The sequence below is a fragment of the Canis lupus genome, chromosome 25 (assembly GCF_003254725.2).
Source record: "Canis lupus dingo isolate Sandy chromosome 25, ASM325472v2, whole genome shotgun sequence".
Classification (NCBI taxonomy): domain Eukaryota; kingdom Metazoa; phylum Chordata; class Mammalia; order Carnivora; family Canidae; genus Canis; species Canis lupus.
The window spans coordinates 245,595-268,542 of NC_064267.1; the positions used below are offsets into that span (position 1 = coordinate 245,595).

The 22,948-nt window shown below is 38.7% G+C and overlaps 1 protein-coding gene across 14 annotated transcripts in view; it reads left to right on the forward strand.

Annotated features, from left to right (window-relative positions):
- The first annotated feature begins 2,231 nt into the window (after positions 1-2,231).
- The window catches only part of LOC112669357 (phosphatidylinositol 3,4,5-trisphosphate 3-phosphatase TPTE2-like), a 176,411-nt gene continuing 155,694 nt past the window's right edge, over positions 2,232-22,948 (forward strand). For 6 of the 14 annotated variants that reach the window (XM_049100916.1, XM_049100915.1, XM_025462380.3 and 3 more), the window contains exons 1-4: positions 2,363-2,847; positions 3,665-3,754; positions 8,015-8,065; positions 9,100-9,153. In XM_049100916.1, the coding sequence (XP_048956873.1) occupies positions 3,696-3,754; positions 8,015-8,065; positions 9,100-9,153 (164 nt within the window). In that variant the 5' untranslated portion in view covers positions 2,363-2,847; positions 3,665-3,695. The other 8 variants (XM_049100917.1, XM_025462382.3, XM_049100919.1 and 5 more) reach the window with 6 other exon arrangements.

Sequence of the window (22,948 nt, forward strand, 5' to 3'; positions counted from 1 at the left end):
ATGAATGAAAGATCTAATGTGAGACAAGAAGAATCCATCAAAATCCTAGAGGAGAACACAGGCAACACCCTTTTTGAACTTGGCCACAGCAACTTCTTGCAAGATACATCTATGAAGGCAAGGGAAACAAAAGCAAAAATGAACTATTGGGGCTTAATCAAGATAAGAAGCTTCTGCACAGCAAAATAAACAGTTAACAAAACTAAAAGACACCCTACACAATGGGAGAAGATATCTGCACATGAAATGTCAGATAAAGGGCTAGTATCCAAGATCTATAAAGAACTTATTAAATTCAACAGCAAAGAAACAAACAATCCAATCATGAAATGGGCAGAAGACATGAAGAGAAATCTCCCAGAGGAAGACATAGACATGGCCAATAAGCACATGAGAAAATGCTCCGCATCACTTGCCATCAGGGAAATACAAATCAAAACCACAATGAAAAAAAAAAAAAAAACCACAATGAGATACCACCTCACACCAGTAAGAATGGGGAAAATTAACAAGACAGGAAACAACAAGTGTTGGAGAGGCTGTGGTGAAAGGGGAACCCTCTTGCACTGTTGGTGGGAATGTGAGCTGGTGCAGCCACTCTGGAAAACTGTGTGGAGGTTCCTCAAAGAGTTAAAAATAGACCTGCCCTATGACCCAGCAATTGCACTGTTGGGGATTTACCCCAAAGATACAGATGCAATGAAACGCCAGAATACCGGCACCACAATGTTTATAGCAGCAATGTCCACAATAGCCAACCTGTGGAAGGAGCCTCAGTGTCCATCGAAAGATGAATGGATAAAGGAGATGTGGTCTGTATATACAATGGACTATTACTCAGCCATTAGAAATGACAAATACCCACCATTTGCTTCAATGTGGATAGAATTGGAGGCTATTATGCTAAGGGAAGTAAGTCAGTCAAAGAAGGACAAGGATTATATGGTCTCATTCATTTGGGGAATATAAAAAACAGTGAAAGGGAATAAAGGGGAAAGGAGAGAAAATGAATGGGAAATATCAGAAGGTGACAGAACATGACAGACTCCCAACTCTGGGAAACGAAAAGGGGTAGTGGAAAGGGAGGTGGGTAGGGGAATGAGGTGACTGGTTGATGGGCACTGAGGGGTCACTTGGCGAGATGAGCACTGGGTGTTATGCTATATGTTGGCAAATTGAATTCTGATTTAAAAAATATACAAAAAAGTCACTAAACAAACAACAATAAACCCTGGGGAAAGGGAAAAATTAGAGATTTGCAGTTATTTTAAAAGTCCAGTTTTCAATAAAATATTGAGACATGAAACAAGTACTGTGATCTTCAAAATAGTTTCTTCGTCTCTTTTTCATCTTCTTATGGGAGAATGGAAGGCTAGAAGGAACTAAGGCTGTCTTTTTGTCCTTCCCTTAGGTCAGGCAAGGCTCTGGTAAAGTAGTTTCTCCTTAGGACAAGTCTTTCTCACATAGAACGGAATGCTCTGGGCATATTTCAAAATGGTATGGCCTTGAGGTCATCTGAATTGAGTGACCATGTATTACTCAGTTTTGTATCTTGTGAAGTACTTTTAGAAATATTAAACATAAAAAAAAAGAAATATTAAACATGACCTTAATTTCTTTTCCCTGCCTTCAGCTGTGACCATTTATTCAGCATCAGAACATGTACCAACACAGACTGTCAAACAGATGTTTCTTATTTCTTTTTGTGGTAATTCTTATATTGTAATTTTCATATAGAAATTTCTAATGTTTCATCTACATTTTTAAAATTTTCTTTTCACATTTTTTCCCTTTCTTTGGCATTTGTTTCCACCTTCTCAGATTTACTCTACCAGGAAAATGGGTGTTTTAAATTTAAAACTAATAACTAATTGCTTCCTCTCAATCCTATGAAATGATAGCTTGCATAAATAATTTTTGTTCTGAGTCCTGTAACAACTTTGCCTATTTTAGTCTTATTTGATATTTACCAGAAAACATTTGGCTCTCTGATCATTCTCTTTCTCGCAGAATAAAAGATATAAAATAAGACAGTCTGCTCTGAGATTATTATCCTGGGTTCTTTGATCTTGGTACTCCCCTATCCCCCATCTTTAAGGGGATCTGCATCTATTTTTAAGACCCTGTAGCCTGGAACCAAATTCACTGTATTCCCCACTCTACTACTATCTCAGGACCCCCTGGAATCTGTTGTTTGGGGTTGCCATGGACACAGAGTTCTTATTCCAGTACTGGCTTATTACCAGCACCAGGTAGAGACCTAGGGGTGGTGGGGGTCTCTGGACAGGGGCATCCTGTACTCTTCCCTCTATGTTAGCTATTGTTGCCCCTCATCCTCATAGAGAGTGAGAAGAACATAATGTTTTAGAGGGAGGGCTAGAGGGTGGGGGGAGAGGGCAGGATGGAGGTATTTGTGGCCATAGACAGGACGTTTTGCCTTGTGCTCATCTTTGGGGAGCATTGATAAATGTTTGTCTCTTTCCTGGAGACCTCCCAGAACCTCCTCACTTTCAGGGAACCAGAGTGGTGGGGGTGTGGGGTGAAGATATGTGGGCAGGATAGGCGTGCACTAGGCGGATGTAGGACCAAATAGCAGTAACCTTGTTGCTGGCCAGGAATTGGGACAAATATGACTTAACAGACTTGGTTTGGGAAATTAAAAATTTATAAAAAGGGAAAGAAGTTAAAGCCACTATCCTGAAAGGCAGCGGGAAAGAAGACTACTATTAGGAGCTCTAGTAATGTTTGCTCCCACTTAGGAAAAGTTGTATCCAAGGCACAATATCTGAGTTATTCTGTTCCTGCCACGCTTCTACTGCAGCTCCTCAGAAGCAGCCCTGTCTGCAGGTAAGCAGATCCAGGGTTTGTGGGGAGGAAGTATCCTTAGATATGCAGCTCTGCCTTGGTCCATCCCGCTTTTCTGGCCACCTCTGGAACAGAAGGTAGTAGCCTCAGAACTTTGGGGTTCCTCTTCCTGCTGCCTGTGAGGTGGTATTCCTTGAAGGCACAGAATTTACAGATGGCTGGCCCTTAAAGCCAAAACTCAAAATTAACATTTATGCCCAAACTGATGTGTTTATGAAAGTATTTTTTTCTATTTGTTTTCATTTTTCTCTCCTTGTCCAGAATTTAGGACCTTGTGGCACTCAAGTCTGCCTCCTTGATAACTTGGCAATGTACTTGGCAATGTCTTATTCTCCAATGACTTCTCATTGTTCTGTAAAATGTTGAAGGATGCATCTTTGCTTTCCTACTCCTTTGATTTATGCTAGATATTTCAGGATGGAAATATCATAAATCCCTATGATGGTGTAAAATTGGTTTGAAACAAATTTTGTTTCACTTGCAGGGTCCTATGTATTAAGAGAACAAACTTTAAAGTGTCCTGTCTTTGAACTAAACTTTAATTGCATGTTCAGAAAACTTTTTCTTCCATTTCTCTATCCAAAATTAAATACTGAGGGGAAAATACAAAAATGCATATTTCACAGGATTGATAAAATTGTACAATATTGTATATTTTATAACTTTGTGGATTCAAGATTTTAGAAATGCTGATCTATACCCAGTAAGTTCTATGTGTAATTTTCTTTATAATTGGGCAAATAGCTTATTGTTTTAAATATACTGAATATAAAATTCATATGTGCCTTTCTTTTTTTAGATGAATTGTAAGTTAAATATAAGACAACATCATGCAGAGATTAAAGAAGAACCCTTTATATCTCTGGCTCATGCATCAAAAAAATAATAAGTAAGTGATAAAACTCAAATTTACTAAATTTTGATCATAATTCTCAGCCTTGGTTAATAGAATAGGGAATATATGTATACCTTCTTTCATAATGAATGTAAACTGTATATAAATGAAATTTGACAAACTCGAAATTTAAAGACCTTGTATTATGCTTATAATTTCTGTAAAATACTACAGCTTAGGCAGTATGCCAGTAACAATATGCACTTGGCAGTCACAGTCACTTTTTTAAAAATTTAAATTCAATTTAATTAACAAATAATGTATTATTGGTTCCAGAGATAGAATTTAGTGATTCATCAGTTGCGTAAAATACCCAGTGCTCATTCCATCAAGTGTTCTCCTTAATGCCCATCACCCATTTAGAGCATCCTTCCCACTCTATTCTGCTCCAGCAACCTTCAGTTTGTTTCTTATAGTTAAGACTCTCGTATGGTTTGTCTCTCTTTTTCCTCTTATTTTTTCTTCCCTTCCCCTATGTTTATCTGTTTGTTTCTTAAATTCCACATATGAGTGAAAGAATATAATTGGCTTTTTCTGGCTTATTTCACTTAGCATAATACCCTCTAGTTCCATCCATGTCATTGCAAATGGTAAGATTTCTTTTTTTATGGCTGAGTAATATTCTACAGTATATATATCTATATATCTATATATACCTGTGTATGCATACATATATATGCATGTATATATATACACACCACATCATCTTTATCCATTCATCTGTCAGTGGACATCTGGGATCTTTCCATAGTTTGGCTATTGTGAACATTGCTGCTATAAATATGGGGGTGCATGTACTCCTTCTAATGTTTATATTCTTTGAATAAATACCTAGTAGCAATTGCTGGGTCATAGGGTAGTTCTATTTTTAACTTTTTGAGGAACCTCCATACTGTTTTTCCAGAGTGGATACACCAGTTTGCATTCCCACCAATGGTGTAAGAGGGTTCCCCTTTCTCCACATCCTCACCATTAATTTTAGCCTTTGTAACTGGCATGAGGTGGTACCTCATTTTGGTTTTGATTTGTATTTCCCTGATGCCCAGGGATGTTGAGCATTTTTTCATGTCTTGGACATTTGTACATCCTTTGGAAAAATGTCTGTTCATGTCTTCTGCCCATTTCTTGACCGGATTTTTTGTTTATCTGATAAGACATTTGCAAACATCTTCTTCCATTCCAGATGTTGCCTTTTAGTTTTGTTGACTGTTTCCTTTGCTGAGTCACTGTCACTTTAAGCTTCTCCTCTGGGACAGCTGAATGCTCTATTGGGGCTGCTCTGTCCATGGGGATATGTTTGACTATTTTGGGATAGCCACTACAGAGGCTTTAGTTGTCCCATCTCAATCAATACTTGAAACACTGTTAATTACCTCAGAGAAGGCCACAGATTTTTATTAGCAATGAGTGGCTTACAAATCAGCATGATGGATGTTGGAAACATATGACTATTCAAGATCTGTGAATTGGTTAAAACAAATAATAATAGTAACTATCACAAGGATTGTAATGAGGACCAATTAAAATATTTATGAAGCATCAGGACAATGCCTGGCACTTAGTTAATACCATTTAAATGTTTGTTAAATGAAACATCACTTTTATAATATTCTTTTTTAATTTGGGGAAATTTATTACTTTTCAAACATTTTCTTTTTATTTTTTCTTAGATATCTATAATCCACGTGTTAGAGATCTGTTTTTTTTTTATCCTATATATCAACTGGCTTTTCTGTTGTATGTTCTATCGTTTTCTACTATTTTCTGGGAGAGTTTCTCAATCTCCTCTTCCAACTCCAGATTAATTTGCTTTCCACATGTATCCAAACTACTATTTATCCCATGAAATGATTCTTTATTTCAACAATTAGACTTTTACATTTAAGATATCTTCTTGTGTGTGTGTGTGTTTAAAAGTTCCCTTTAATGAATATATAAGCAGAGGGTAGTAACCTGATATATATATATATAATTTAGTGATTTACCAGTTGTGTGTAACACCCAGGCTCATTATATCAAGTGCCTTCCTTAATGCCCATCACTCAATTATCCCTTCCCTCTACCCATCTCCCCTCCAGCAACCCTCAGTTTGTTTCTTAGAGTTCAGTGTCTCTTATGGTTTGCCTCCCTCTCATTTTTCATCTTATTTTATTTTTCCTTCCCTTCTTCTAGGTTCATTTGTTTTGTTTCTTAAATTCCACATATGAGTGAAATCATATGGTATTTGTCTTTCTCTGACTGACTTATTTTGCTTGGGTATTTCCTTAGGATTTCTTTTTTTTTTTTTTTCCTTAGGATTTCTTATGCTCGTTTCCTTTAGTAACATCTTCCCCTGTATTTTTAAGTGTACTCTAATGCTTACTTAAAAATCTTGGTGAGTATGTTCCAGGAGGTCTGTTTCAGATGGTATATGTTGTTCAGTTTGTTGTATTTTTCAGTGGTTGTACCCCTCAGGTATCTAATTACATTGGCCCCTCTGTCTGGAAACTTGTATTAGGCAAGGGCTGAAGATTTGCGTGGGAAAATTTCAGTTTGTGGCTGTTGTCTGATCATAATTATTAATAGCATGTCCTTTCTGCTTTCAAAAGTATCCTGGGTTGGATGAGGTAATATAAGTCACTCTTGTTGAAAGCTAGGACTTAAGGTATGTTTTTCTCAGTAAATTTAACATGAGGGGAGGTGATAGTCTGGGGACAGAGAGTCTGTAGAACAGTGAAACACTGTAATCCAGGTAATTTCTCCAGTCAGAGTATGTCACTTCTAAGGTCTTGGGCAAAAGCAGCAATGGAGAAAGTAGCTTTCTGCATTATTCAACTGGGCTTTGGAAATAGGGGAGAGGTAAAGGCCCAAGAATTGCTCTTCAGCCCATCCCTGTTTTCATCAGCTAGCCTAATGCTACCCAAATTTTATCCTAACTGCATCTGGGTACTTGCTTCTAAGAACTGCAGTGATTGTCTCCAAGCAACTCAGAAGAAAGGCAAAACTTAAAATTTCCCCTCCTACTCAGCCCCTCAGGATTGTCCAGAGCAGCCCTTTTCCTATCTGTCTGCCAGTTAAGGGACAGCTCTCACTCCTTTGGAGACTCCCAGGGTTTGTGTTATTGTTAGTTTTAGAAATCCATACTTTGGTTTAATTTCTATAGTTTTGGGGGGAAGACTATCTTATGGATAGGAATCCAAAATTTCCCAGGAAATCATGAGAATGTAGTACTTTGAGAATCTTGAAGTGTTTTTGAAATTTAAATATGTATCTGTTTATATTGTTGTCACTGATTTTTTTTCATGTTGTCACTGATTTTTTTTCGTATTGTTTGTCACATTGATATTTTTGGTATAACATTTGGTGAAGAGGCAGGCTGCCTAAAAACCAGTAATGTTTGTGAAATGATGAACAATCAGCATGAAGCTGACAGATACAAAGAGCATTTTTAATGTGTCTTATTTTACAGATGAGGAAATTAAATGTAGAGAGATTAAATTATTGAACCCAGTAGTTTGGTGGTGGGAAGTCTTGACTTTAATAATTTAACCAGATACCTTTTGTGATGATTTGAGAGAAAAATCATTCTGGACCCTTGTTCTCCTTTCAGTTCAGAGAAATCTTTTAAACGTTATTTAGGTCTGTGGCGCCTGGGTGGCTCAGTGGTTGACAGTCTGACTTTGGTTCTGGCTGTGGTCCCAGGGTCCTGAGATGGAGTTCCACATTGGGCTCCCCTTATGGAGCCTGCTTCTCCCTCTGCCTCTGTCTCTGCCTCTGTCTCTCTCATGAATAAATGAATAAAATCTTAAAAAGAAACACATTATTTAGGCCATTCTTGACATACCTATTTCTTCTCTACTAAATGGTGACCAAGGACTAGCTCTTGACATTGGAATATTTATTGTTCTTGCATTTTCTTTATTTCTGTGTCCTTTGTTACCTATTACCTGGATCCAGCTCCTTGTCCCTATGCCCAGATCATTCACATTGCCCAAATTTATTCCAGAATGCATAAGTTGAAAAAATGGAGAAGAAAGGAGGTTTAATCATGAAAGCAATACCTCCCTTAATTCTTTCCTTCTCTTTCCAGTGAACACACAACACACAGCCAAGAGGCTGTCTCAGATGTTCCATTGCTGTACCCTGAAACTGTTTCTGCTGTTTCTGTCATGTTTCCTCATGATTTTACTTTTCATGTCCTAAAACTCAGGAAAAAGAACCTGATTGCTTTCCAAAATGTCTGACTTTATTTTTTGTATGCTTTTTACTCTTTAGCAGAGTTATGGATTCCTCTATAGGATCTGCTGACAACAGTGACGACAAGAGGTAAGTTGACTTGACTGATCTGAGTACCAAAAGCTAACAGAGAGCATTGGTGCCAATAAGAGGTTTCCATAAGAGATTGTAAGCTTCTGTAGGTAACTTTCTTTTGGGTTCTAAGTGGAAAAAAGAACAGGTCATAAGAGTGAGACTTTCTACTTAATGTTTGTTTGGGATTCTTAGTAACCAGTAACTAAAGCTCTTAGGAAACTCTCATAATGTCTGTGGTGAAACACTGATAGAGTGGGCCAGGTAAAGAGAGGATCCTATTGTTTGAGCATGGAGAGGTGGCAGTGGACAGGGAGATGAGTCCCTCTTGGTCTGTCCCCTTACCCTCTAGAGCTTTGCAACCATCTAAAGCTCATGTCCCAAACATTAGCCCATCATCATATTAAAAGAAGCCCCTGCCTCAAGCATGCAGTTTTTTGAACCAAATTGAGGAATAGAAAAGAATTTAGTGACACATGAAAAGTAAGGATATTTGATAATCAGGAAATAAGAAGCCAAAAGGCTGTGTACCTACAAACTAAGGTTATATTTTGAAGTAAATTCAACTTCAGGGATCCCTGGGTGGCTTAGCGGTTTGGCGCCTGCCTTTGGCCCAGGGCGCGATCCTGGAGACCCGGGATCGAATCCCACATCGGGCTCCCGGTGCACAGAGTCTGCTTCTCCCTCTGCCTGTGTCTCTGCCTCTCTCTCTCTCTCTCTCTCTCTGTGCGACTATCATAAATAAAAAATTAAAAAAAAATTCAACTTCAGTGTAGTTCCTTAGGAGAGTTGAGTTTAGCAATAAAGAATTGTTCTTGTCTTGATTTGTTAGGCTTTTTTGACAAGCCTGAGATTTTCAATACAACTATATAAAGCCCTATTCCTAAGGAAAATTGGGTACTGGTTTCCAAATAACTAATTTACAAATAGTTTTGTTTGTTTGTTTGTTTAGAATTCAATCAGTCTACAAATTGAACTACCTGTAACTAAATTCAAAAAAGTTTGGCTATGGAGTCACTGGGGTCTGATCATACATGTATTTAATTCTTTAGAAATGATTCCAATGAATTCATATCAGGAACCTCTAATGAAGCCATCACTGAAAGGTAAGATATATATTGGAGGGGGTGAAGAAATTCAATCTGGAGTATCCATAGCAGTATAGAATTTTCTGAACAGTGATCTAAAATTTATTCTGAAAAGTTAGGACTTGCTGCAAGCTAGGTCATGTTTACCATAACTTTTAGATTCAGTAAATTCTTGTTAATCAGATAAATTGATCACATCATAAGTCCATGTAGGAAATCTCTAATGATAATTTTTTCCATTTGTTGATGTTTAAAATAAGCTAAACCAACTCTCTAGCCTCAAAGATGGTGATGAAGGCATTGATTTTCCTAATTCATGTGAGTAAGTCAGGTTAAACTCTGGGAGGAGGGAACTATAGATGGATCTCTTATTTTGTTTTTTTGTTTTTTTGTTTTTTTGGATCTCTTATTTTGGAGGAGATACAGCTTATCCTGAGGCAGGAAGAAAATGGAAAACTACAAAAAGATATCAGTGTGTGTGTGGGAAGGATATATAATAATTCGTTCTAATTTAGAGGAAAGTACCATATTTATGTATTTATTTTTTAATAATAAATTTATTTTTTATTGGTGTTCAATTTGCCAACATACATAATAACACCCAGTGCTCATCCCATCAAGTGCCCCCCTCAGTGCCTGTCACCCATTCACCCCCACCCCCCATCCTCCTCCCCTTCCAGCACCCCCAGTTCGCTTCCCAGAGTTAGGAGTCTTCATGTTCTTTTATGGTCTCATTCATTTGGGGAATATAAATAATAGTGAGAGGGAATAGAAGGGAAGGGAGAAGAAATGGGTGGGAAATGTCAGAAAAGGAGACAGAAAGTACCATATTTAAAATTTTTTCCATTTAACATACTTAAATGATCTAGATTGAAAATATGAATATATCTTTGAGAGTAATTTTATCAGTCTTTTAAAATAGAGAAATGTAGACTACTACTGGCTCTTCAGTTGTGTTCCTTTCTCATTTTTTGCTGGATGTATTCTGATTCCCCATTTTGTTGATTTTGTCTAAGTAATGAGACTAATAGAATGTGAACATGTTTTGTTGATTACATTTTTACTCATTGGAGTTCATTTTGACTTCTTTCCAATTATTCTCTGACTGAGAATACTCAGAGCTATTGCTCTGATCTGAAGGCATTTTTACTGTGTACTCAAGCCAAGAAAAAAATACATTTAAAAAATCACATATGTCTGAGCAGAAATAGTCATGGGATTTTTTTGTTTCTCTCCTGGCCAGTTACTCAACCATTTAATGTCAATGTTGGAGAATGAGCAGTGCTAAAGAGGAAATTAACTGGTCACTGTTGGAATTTTTTCTGTCTAGACAGAGATTACATGGGAGATAAAGGACCAACTAATGACTACAAATACTTCTTCAAATTACCCATAATTTTCCCTTAAAATTTTTTAAAATTCCAGTATAATGAACATACAGTGTTACTAGTTTCAAGTATACAATATAGTGATTCAACAATTCTATACATTACTCAGTGCTGGTCATAATATACTCTTTAATCCCCTTCACCCATTTCGCCTGACCCCTTCCTACACATATTTAGAAAAATGTTTCTATGGGCAATATCACAGAAATTACTGTCTGTATATATACTCTTCCAAGATTTTTATGGTTTAAGGTTTCACATTTAGATCTTTAATCTCTTGTGAGTTTATTTTTGTGAATGGTGTAAGTAAGCCATGCGGTTTTCCCAGCACCATTTGTTGAAGATATTATCTTTTCCTCATTACTATTCTTTCCTCCTTTGTCAAGGATTAACTGATCATATAATTGTGGGTTTATTTCTGGCTCCTCAGTTTTGTTCTGTTAATCTATGTGTCTATTTTTGTCCCAGTACCAATACTACAGGCTTTGTAATATAACTCAAAATCTAGAGTTGTGATACCTCTGGTTTTATTTTCCAAAATCATTTTGGTTATTTGGGGTTGTTTGTAGTTCCACACAAATTTTAGGATTGTTTGTTCTAGTTCTGTGAAAAATGTTATTTTGTTTTGTTGTTGTTGTTGTTGTTGGCATTTTAATAGGAGTTGCGTTAAATCTGTAAATTGGTTTGTATATTGTATTGGTTTGTAAATTGTATATTGTAAAATGGACATTTTAACAATTATTTTTTCCTCTAAACATGAGCATGGAATATTTTTCCATTTCTTTTTGTAATTTTTAGTGTTTTTCATCAGTGTTTTATAGTTTTCAGAGTATAGATCTTTCACCTCCTGGTTAAGTTTATTCCTAGGTATTTTACTGTTTTTGATACAATTGTAAATGAGACTGTTTTCTTAGTTTCTCTTTCTGCTGCTTCATTATGAGTATATAAATTTGAAACATATTTCTGTACATTGTTTTTGTATCCTGTGGCTTTACCGAATTCATTTATCAGTTCTGGTAGTTTTTTGGTGAGGTCTTTATGGCTTTCTCTATATAGTATCATGTACAAATAGAGTTTTACTTCTTCCTTACCAATTTGGGTACCTTTTATTCTTTTCTCTTGTCTGAATGCTATTACTAGGACTTCTAGTATTATGTTGAATAAAAGTGGTGAAAGTAGAAATTCTTGTCTTATTTTTTAAAGATTTTATTTATTTATTCACGACAGAGAGAGAGAGAGAGAGAGAGAGAGAGAGGCAGAGACACAGGCAGAGGGAGAAGCAGGCTCCATGCAGAGAGCCTGACGTGGGACTCAATCCCAGGTCTCCAGATCACACCCCGCACCAAAGGTGGCGCTAAACCACTGGGCCACCGGGGCTGCCCCATCCTTGTCTTATTCTAACATTAGGGGAAGAGCTCTCAATTTTTCCCCATTGAGTATGAAGTTTGCTGCAGGTTTTTATATATGGCCTTTGTGATGTCGAGATATGTTGCCTCTAAATCTACTTTGTTGAGGATTTTTGTCATGAATGGATGTTGTACTTTGTCAAATGCTTTTTCGGTACCTATGGAGATGATCATATGGTTATTATCCTTTCTCTTACTGATGTAATGTATTATGTTGATTGATTTGCAAGTATTGAATCACCCTTGCACCCTGGGAATAAATCCCACTTGATTGTGGTGAACGATTCTTTAAATGTATTGTTGGATTTGGTTTGGTAGTATTTTATATGGAATTTCTGCATCTATGTTCATCAGGGCAATTGACCTGTAGCACTCATTCTCTCTCTCTCTCTCTCTCTCTCTCTCTCTCTCTGTGTGTGTGTGTGTGTGTGTGTGTGTGTGTGTGTGTCAGTGTCTTTATGGATTTTGGTATCAGGCCTCATAGAATGAATTTGGAAGTTTTCCTTCCTTTTTTTATTTTTATTTTTTGGAGTAGTTTGAAAAGACTAGGTATTAGTTAATACTAATTAACTAGTATTAATTAACTAATTAATTAACTAATTAATTAATTAATTAACTAATTAACTTCCTTAAATGTTTGGTAGAATTTACCTGTGAAGCTGTCCGGACCTGGACTTTTGTTTTTTGGAAGTTTGTTTATTTCATTGCTGGCAACTGGTCTATTTGAGAAACTCTTTATCTCTCCTTCTATGCTGAATGATAGCCTAGCTGGTTGGGGCATTCATGGCTGCTTATTTTTCCCTTTCAGCACATTGAATATATCATGAAATTTCTCCTGGCCTCTAAAGTTTCTGCTGAAAAATCTGCCAATAGCTTCTGGAGTTTTCCTTGTATATAACTGTCATCTTTTATCTTGCTGCTTTTAAAATTCTCTCCTTATCACTACCTTTTGCCATTTAATTACTTCCCTGGTCTTGATGTGTTCTTCCTTGGTTCATTTTAATGGAGGCCCTCTGTGTTTTCTGGACCTGGATTTGTGTTTCCATCCCCAGATTAGGGAAGTTTTCACCTATTACTTCTTCAAATAATTTTCTGCCTTTCTCTCTTTTCCTTCTGAGATCTCCATAATGTGAATCTTATTATGCTTGATGGTGTTACTGAGTTCCATAATATGTTCTCATTTTTTATTATTGGTTTTTTTTCCTCTATGGAGAGGAGTCCAGTTTGATTACTTTTCATTACTCTGTCCTCCCAAGTTGCTAATTGATCCGTTTCCTCCTGCTAGTATATTTATTCCCTCTAGTATATTTTTAATTCCAGCAATTGAGTTCTTTTTTTATTGGAGTTCAATTTGCCAGCATATAGCATAACACCCAGTGCTCATCCTGCCAAGGGCCTCCCTCAGTGCCCATCACCCAGTCACCCCAACCCCCCCCCCCCACCTCTCTTTCCACTACCCCTTGTTCATTTCCCAGAGTTAGGTGTTGCTCATGTTTTGTCACCCTCACTGATATTTTCACTCATTTTCTCTCCTTTCTCCTTTATTCCCTTTCACTATTTTTTATATTCCCCAAATAAATGAGACCATATAATGTTTGTCCTTCTCTGATTGACTTACTTCACTCAGCATAATACCCTCCAGTTCCATCCATCTTGAAGCAAATGGTGGTTATCTGTCGTTTCTAATGGCTGAGGAATATTCCATTGTCTACATAGACCACATCTTTATCCATTTCTCTATTGATGGACACCGAGGCTCCTTCCACAGTTTTGCTATTGTGGACGTTGCTGCTATAAACATTGGGGTGCAGGTGTTCTAGCGTTTCACTGCATCTGTATCTTTGGGGTAAATCCCCAGCAGTGCAATTGCTGGGTCGTAGGGCAGCTCTATTTTTAACTCTTTGAGAAACCTCCACACAGTTTTCCAGAGTGGCTGCACCAGTTCACATTCCCACCAACAGTGCAAGAGGGTTCCCCTTTCTCCACATCCTCTCCAACATTTGTTGTTTCCTGTCCTGTTAACTGTACTAATCTCACTGGTGTGAGGTGGTATCTCATTGTGGTTTTGATTTGTATTTCCCTGATGGCAAGTGATGCAGAGCATTTTCTCATGTGCATGTTGGCCATGTCTATGTCTTCCTCTGGGAGATTTCTCTTCATGTCTTTTGCCCATTTCATGATTGGATTGTTGTCTCTTTGCTGTTGAGTTTAATAAGTTCTTTATAGATCTTGGAAACTAGCCCTTTATCTGATATGTCATGTGCAGATATCTTCTCCCATTGTGTAGGGTGTCTTTTAGATTTGTTCACTGTTTCTTTTGCTGTGCAGAAGCTTTTAACTTGATTAAGCCCCAATAATTCCTTTTTGATTTTGTTTCCCTTGCCTTCAAGGATGTAACTTGCAAGAAGTTGCTGTGGCCAAGTTCAAAAAGGGTGTTGCCTGTGTTCTCCTCTAGGATTTTGATGGAATCTTGTCTCACATTTAGATCTTTCATCCATTTTGAGTTTATCTTTGTGTATGGTGTAAGAGAGTGGTCTAGTTTCATTCTTCTGCATGTGGATGTCCAATTTTCCCAGCACTATTTATTGAAGAGACTGTAGTTTTCCAGTGGATTCTCTTTCCTGCTTTATCGAATATTAGTTGACCATAGAGTTCAGGGTCCAGTTCTGGGTTCTCTATTCTGTTCCATTGATCTATGTGTCTGTTTTTATGCCAGTACCACACTGTCTTGAAGATCACAGCTTTATAGTAAAACCTGAAATATGGCATTGTGATGCCCCCAGCTCTGGTTTTCTTGGCTATTTGGAGAAAATATTTTTTTAGTATTCCCCTGGCTATTTGGAGTCTCTTCTTTTATCTTATTTTTTATTCTTTTATAAATTTATTTTTTATGGCGTTCAATTTGCCAACATATAGAATAACACCCAGTGCTCATCCCATCAAGTGCCCACCTCAATGTCCATCACCCACTCACCCCCAACCACTGCCCACCTCCCCTTCCACCACCCCTAGTTCCCAGAGTTAGGAATCTATCATGTTCTGTCTCCCTTTCTGATATTTCCCACTCAGTTTTTCTCCTTTCCCCTTTATTCCCTTTCACTATTTTTTATATTCCCCAAATGAATGAGACCATATAATGTTTGTCCTTCTCCAATTGACTTATTTCACTCAGCATAATACCCTCCAGTTCCATCCACATCAGAGCAAATGGTGGGTATCTGTCGTTTGAATGGCTGAGTAATAGTCCATTGTATACATAAACCACATCTTCTTTATCCATTCATCTGTCGAAGGACACCGAGGCTCCTTCCACAGTTTGGCTATTGTGGACATTGCTGCCATAAACATCGGGGTGCAGCTGTCCCAGTGTTTCATTGCATCTGTATCTTTGGGGAAAATCCCCAGCAGTACAATTGCTGGGTCGTAGGGCAGGTCTATTTTTAACTCTTTGAGGAACCTCCACATAGTTTTCCAGAGTGGCTGCACCAGTTCACATTCCCAAAAACAGTGCAGGAGGGTTCCCCTTTCTCCACATCCTCTCCAACATTTGTTGTATCCTGCCCTGTTAATTTTCCCCATTCTCACTGGTGTGAGGTGGTATCTCATTGTGGTTTTGATTTGTATTTCCCTGATGGCAAGTGATGCAGAGCATCTTCTCATGTGCTTGTTGGCCACGTTTTTGTCTTCCTCTGTGAGATTTCTGTTCACGTCTTTTGCCCATTTCATGATTGGATTGTTTGTTTCTTTGCTGTTGAGTTTAATAACTTCTTTATAGATATTGGAAACTAGCCCTTTATCTGATTGGTCATTTACAAATATATTCTCCCATTCTGTAGGTTGTCTTTGAGTTTTGTTGACGGTATCTTTTGCTGTGAAAAAGCTTCTTATCTTGATGAAGTCCCAATAGTTCATTTTTTATTTTGTTTCTCTTGCCTTCATGGATGTATCTTGCAAGAAGTTACTGTGGCCAAGTTCAAAAAGGGTGTTGCCTGTGTTCTCCTCTAGGATTTTGATGGAATCTTGTCTCACATTTAGATCTTTCATCCATTTTGAGTTTATCTTTGTGTATGGTGCAAGGGAGTGGTCTAGTTTCATTCTTCTGCATGTGGATGTCCAATTTTCCCAGCACCATTTATTGAAGAGACTGTCTTTTTTCCAGTGGATAGTCTTTCCTGCTTTGTCAAATATTAGTTGGCCTTAAAGTTGAGGGTCAAATTCTGGATTCTCTATTCTGTTCCATTGATCTATGTGTCTGTTTTTGTGCCAGTACCACACTGTCTTGATGACCACAGCTTTGAAGTACAACCTGAAATCTGGCATTGTGATGCCCCCAGCTATGGTTTTCTTTTTTAATATTCCCCTGGCTATTCGGGGTCTTTTCTGATTCCACACAAATCTTAAAATAATTTGTTCCAAATCTCTGAAGAAAGTCCATGGTATTTAGATAGGGATTGCATTAAATGTGTAACTTGCCCTGGGTAGCATTGACATTTTCACAATATTAATTCTTCCAATCCATGAGCATGGAATACTTTTCTATCTTTGTGTGTCTTCCTCAATTTCTTTCAGACGTGTTCTGCAGTTTTTAGGGTATAGATCCTTTACCTCTTTGGTTAGGTTTATTCCTAGGGATCTTATGCTTTTGGGTGCAATTGTAAATGGGATTGACTCCTTAATTTCTCTTTCTTCAGTCTCATTGATAATGTTTAGAAATGCCACTGATTGCTGGGAATATCCTGCCACACTGCTGAATTGCTGTATGTGTTCTAGCAATCTTGGGGTGGAGTCTTTTGGGTTTTCTATATAGAGTATCATGTCATCTGTGAAGAGGGAGAGTTTGACTTCTTCTTTGCCAATTTGAATGCCTTTAATGTCTTTTTGTTGTCTGATTGCTGAGGCTAGGACTTCTAGTACTATGTTGAATAGCAGTGGTGAGAGTGGACATCCCTGTCGTGTTCCTGGCCTTAGGGGAAAGGCTCCCAGTGTTTCCCCATTGAGAATGGTATTTGCTGTGGGCTTTTCATAGATGGCTTTTAAGATGCTGAGGAATGTTCCCTCTATCCCTACACACTGAAGAGTTTTGATCAGGAATGGATGCTGTATTGTATCAAATGCTTTCCCTGCATCTATTGAGAAGATCATATTGTTCTTGTTTTTTCTCTAGTTGATATGATCTATCATGTTGATTGCTCTACGAGTGTTGAACCAGCCTTGCATCCCGGGGATAAATCCCACTTGGTCATGGTGAATAATCTTCTTAATGTATTGTTGGATCTTATTGGCTAGTATCTTGGTGAAAAATTTTGCATCTGTGTTCATCAAGGATATTGGTCTATAATTCTCCTTTTTGGTGGGGTCTTTGTCTGGTTTTGGAATTAAGGTGATGCTGGCCTCATAGGACGAATTTAGTATTCCATCTCTTTCTATCTTTCCGAACAGCTTTAGTAGAATAGGTATGGTTTCTTCTTTAAACGTTTGATAGAATTCCCCAGGGAAGCCATCTGGCCCTGGACTTTTGTGTCTTGGGAGGTTTTTGATGACTGCTTCAATTTCCTCCCTGGTTATTGGCCTGTTCAGGTTTTCTCTGTCTTCCTGTTCCAGTTTTGGCAGTTTGTGATTTTCCAGAAATGCATCCATTTCTTCTAGATTCTCTAACTTATTGGCATATAGCTGTTCATATGTTTTTAAAATCGTTTGTATTTCGTTGGTATTGGTGGTGATCTCTCCTTTTTCATTCATGATTTTATTAATTTGAGTCTTTTCTCTCTTCTTTTTAATAAGGCTGGCTAATGGTTTATCTATCTTATTAATTCTTTCAAAGAACCAACTACTGGTTTTATTAATCTCTTCCACAGTTCTTCTGGTCTCGATTTCATTGAGTTCTGCTCGAATCTTTATTAACTGTCTTCTTCTGCTGGGTGTAGGATCTATTTGCTGTTTTTTCTCTAGCTCCGTTAGGCGTAAGGTTAGCTTTTGTATTTGAGTTCTTTCCAGTTTTTGGATGGCTGCTTGTATTGCGATGTATTTCCCCCTCAGGACTGCTTTTGCTGTATCCCAAAGATTTTGAACAGTTGTATCTTCATTCTCATTAGTTTCCATGAATCTTTTTAATTCTTCTCTAATTTCCTGGTTGACCCTTTCATCTTTTAGCAGGATGGTCTTTAACCTCCAGTGTTTGAATTCCTTCCAAACTTCTTCTTGTGGTTTAGTTCTAGTTTGAAAGCATTATAGTCTGAAAATATGCAGGGGACAATCCCAATCCCAAAAGGTATCAGTTAAGACCTGATTTGTGACCCGGTATGTGGTCTATTCTGGAGAAAATTCCACGTGCACTTGAGAAGAATGTGTATTCAGTTGCGTTTGAATGTAAAGTTCTATAAATATCTGTGAAATCCATCTGATCCAGTGTATCATTTAAAGCTCTTGTTTCTTTGGAGATGTTGTGCTTAGAAGTCCTGTTGATTGTAGAAAGCACTACTACATTCAAGTCACCAAGTATAAGTGTAGTATTATCCCAGTATGTCTTAACTTTGGTTATTAATTGATTGATATACTTGGCAGCTCCCACATTAGGGGCGTAAATATTCGTGATTGTAAGTCCTCTTGTGGGGTAGATCCTCTAAGTATGATATAGTGTCCTTCTTCATCTCTTACTACAGTCTTTGAGATAAACCTTAATTTATCTGATATGAGGATGGCTACCCCTGCTTTCTTTTGAGGACCATTTTAATGGTAAATGGTTCTCCAACCTTTTATTTTCAGGCTGGAGGTGTTCTTAGGTCTAAAATGAGTCTCTTGTAGACAGCAAATAGATGGGTCTTGCTTTTTTATCCAGTCTGAAACCCTGCGCCTTTTGATTGGATCAATAAGCCCATTCATGTTCAGAGTTACTATTGAAAGATATGAATTTAGTGTCATCATAATACCTATTCAGTCTTGTTTTTGTGGGTTATTTCTTTGGACTTCCTTTTTCTTTTACAGAGTCCCCTTTAATATTTCTTGCAGAGCTGGTTTGGTGGTCACATATTCTTTCAGTTTCTGCCTATCTTAGAAGCTCTTTAATCTTCCTCTATTCTGAATGAGAGCCTTGCTGGATAGAGTATTCTTGGCTGCATATTCTTCTCACTTAGTACCCTGAATATCCTGCCAGTCCTTTCTGGCCTGCCAGTTCTGTAGATAGATCTGCTGTTAACCTGATACTTCTCCCCATAAAGGTTAGGGATTTCTCGTCTCTTGCTGCTTTAAGGATCTTCTTTTTATCTTTGAAATTTGCAAGTTTCACTATTAAATGTCGGGGTGTTGAACGGTTTTTATTGATTTTAGGGGGGGATCTTTATATATCCTGGATCTGAATGCCTGTTTCCCTCCCCCCCAAGTTAGGGAAGTTATCAGCTACATTTGTACAAATACACTTTTGGTCCTCTGTCCCTTTCAGTGCCCTCTGGAACCACAATTAAACACAGATTTTTCCTTCTGATGCTGTCATTTATTTCCCTTAACCTTTCCTTGTGGTCTTTTATTTGTTTTTCTCTTTTTTCCTCAGCTTCCTTCCTTGCCATCAACTTGTTTTCTATATCTCTCACTCATTCTTCTACCTCATTAACCCTCGTCGGTAGGACCTCCAGTTGGATTGCATCTCATTTAATTGATTTTTAATTTCGGCCTGATTAGATCTAAATTCTGCAGTCATGTAACTCTTGATTCCTTTATGCTCTTTCCCAGAGCCACCAGTAGCTTTATAATTGTGCTTTGAATTGGCTTTCTGACATCAAATTGTAATCCAAATTTTGTAACTCTGTGGGAGAGAGTACTATTTCTGATTCTTTCTTTTGTGGTGAGTTCTTCCTTCTAGTCATTTTGCTTAGTGCAGAGTGGCTAAAAACCAGTTGTACTGGATGAAGGAAGAAAAAAGAGAAAAAAGGGGGGGGGAACAAACAAAAAACAAGGAGGGATATCCTCTGATTCTATATACTGTAAGTCCCTCGACTTCCCCTGGAACTTTTCAATACCTCTTGCTCAAGAACTTGCTCCTCCCCTATCCTTCCAGCTGGTCTTCTGGGGGAAGGGCCTGCTGTGCTGATTCTCAGGTGTGTGCACCTGGGGGAGCTGCCCCGCCCCCCCTGCCATGTGCACAGTTCAGTGAGAGCTCTTTATCCTGTGAGGCCCATGCTCCCTGGTGGCCCCACTCAGTCCAGGCACAAGGTGACACCAGAAGGAACAACAACAGTGGTGGCAGCCAGCTCTCTAGCCCTGGAGGCAGCAGTATCTACCGTAGTCTCCCAGTCCTCAGGGGCCTGGATGCTCCGGGGTCGGGGGTGCCAATCTGCACAGGTCAGGGCCACCCGGCGGCAGGAGCGTCCTCGCTGTCCTGTGTCCTCCCGGCCTCCGCCTGTCCTGGGGAAGCCCTGGATCCTGGGCTGTGTCCCCTGGTGCCCTGGGCTCCCGGGCCTGAGCCACTGGAATCGCGCTCCCGGGCCGCGCAGCCCCCTCGGCGCGGAGCCGCCACCTGAGCCGCCCCCCTAGCTGCTCCCAGGCCCCCCCGGGCACACGCTGCAGCCCTTTAGGGAGCTCGACCGCGGGGTGTGGCCGCTCTGCCCCGGGGTGCAGGTCCTCTGTTAGTGCCCCTGGGAACCTGGGGGCTCCACTGCCCCTCCTGGGATCCTGCCTGAGTTCCCTGCGAGCGCCTTTCCCTCCGGGAAAATTGGGAAAGCTCCTGCTTCTCCGGGCCTGGGCTTTCCTGTCCTGGGGCGCTGGCGGCGCGGCCTTAGCCCGGCTCCTCTCCTCGCGGGGCCCCTCCCCCTCGGATGCTTATTTATTTATTCCTCCCCCGCCCCCTGGCTTCCTACCTTGATAGAAGCGTGAACTCTTCTCACTGTAGCATTCCAGCTGTTCTCTCTTTAAAGATTTTATTCATTCATGAGAGACACAGGCAGAGGGAGAAGCAGGCTCCATGCCGGGAGCCCGACGTGGGACTCGATCCTGGGACTCCAGGATCACACCCCCGGGCCTAAGGCAGGCGCTAAACCGCTGAGGCACCCAGGGATCCCCGCTTCTCTCTTTAAATCTCAGGCCAAATTTGTAGGTTTTCAGGATGATTTGAAAGTTATCTAGGTACGTTGGTGGGGACAACTCTTGGTGATCCTACTCTTCCACCATCTTGCCCCGCCCCGAGCAACTGAGTTCTAAAGATTCTGAGTTCTGTGGCTGATTTTGTTTTATGTTTTCTATTTACTTATTGAGGGTCTCAATAAGTCCTCCACTCTGCTTTCAAGTCCAGTGAATAGCTTCATGACCATTACTTTAAATTCTCTGTCAGTCATGTTTCTTCTTTCATTTAGCTCTCTTGCTGTGATTTTGTCTTGTTCTTTCTTTTGGGACATATTCTTCTGTCTCCTCATTTGTCCAACTCTGTGTCTGTTTCTGTGTTGGGAAAGTAGCTGCATCTCCTGATCTTGAAAAAAAGAGGTCCTGGGGCACCTGGGTGGCTCAGTAGTTGAGCATCTGCCTTTGGCTCAGGTCATGATCCTGGGGTTCTGTGATTGAGTCCTGCATCAGGCTCCCTACATGGAGCCTGCTTCTCCCTATGCCTGTGTCTCTGCCTCTCTGTATGCATCTCTTATGAATAAATACATAAAATCTTTTAAAAAAAGAAAAAGAAAAAAAAAGGTCCTGTAGTGCAGTGCAGTGTCTCCTGTTCACCAGAACCTGGCACTTCAGAGGTGTCTTCTATGGGTTGTGTGTGCCCAACTGTTGCAGCTGAGCTGTGTTTGCCTTCACTCTAATCATTTGCAACGACTCTCTTTGTCTGTTGTGGGTATCAGAGGTTTGACTATCTTAGTCAATGTTGTATAATAAAAAATTAACAGGAAAAGTGAAATGATGTATGTGAAAATCTAAAGCACCATAAATAAGTTTATGCTAATATTCAAAACAGAGGTAAAGATAAATAGAAGAAGCACAGAGGATTTTTAGGGCAGTCAGAATACTCTGTATGATATTATAATGATGGATCCATGTCATTATACATTTGTATAGGATGTACAACACCAAGTGAACCATAATGTAAACTATGGACTTTGGGTGATAATGATGTGTCTCTATATGTCTATCAATGATAACAAACATACTATTCTGGTGGAGGATGTTGCTAATAGAGGAGGCAATACGTATGTGGGGACAGGGGGCATATGGGAAATCTTTGTATCCTCCTCTTAATTCTGCTATTAACCTAAAAATGCTTTAAAACATAAAGTCTTTAAAAACAAAGCACAACTACCTCCTAATGTAGATGTCACCTGTTGAATTGGGATTACAGGGGTTGTTTCTTCTTCACTCTGGTATATCTGGAGCCACCAGAATCTTGACACAATGAAGCACTCCGAAAACTATTGTTGAAATAATAAATGTGCTATAAAGTGCTACAGCTTTTGTATTTTGGAATTGCCAGGTAACATTACTTCTAATGTTTCTGTGAGAGGAGAACCAGGCAATATATACATATATACATACAATAGCAGAAAGCTATTTTTTGCTTTTTTAAGGTAAGTGCATTGTTCCTCCTTAAAAAAAAGGCAAACAACACATGAAAATTTGTTATAGCAAAATCAGAAAACACAATCAATAAATCCATCCACAAATAATCATTCTTAATTTCTGACACATATCCTTCTAGTTTTTTAAGGCATATACATTTTTTGTTTGCAGATAATAAATCACATTCCTTTAAAAATTGCTTAATGACGTATCATGAATATATTTCCTTGTTAATAAACATACATATGCATTTAAAACATTTTTTCCAGGTTTATGAAGGTATAATCAACAAAATATATTTAAAGTGTACAAAGTAATGATTTGGTATACATTGTAAAAAGATTATTCAATTGGATTAACATAGCCATCACCTCATATATATACTTTATGTGTGAGATCATTTAAGTCTACTCTCTTAGCAAATTTCAATTATACAATACAGTGTTATCAACTATAGCCACTATATTATACATTAGGTCCTCAGAC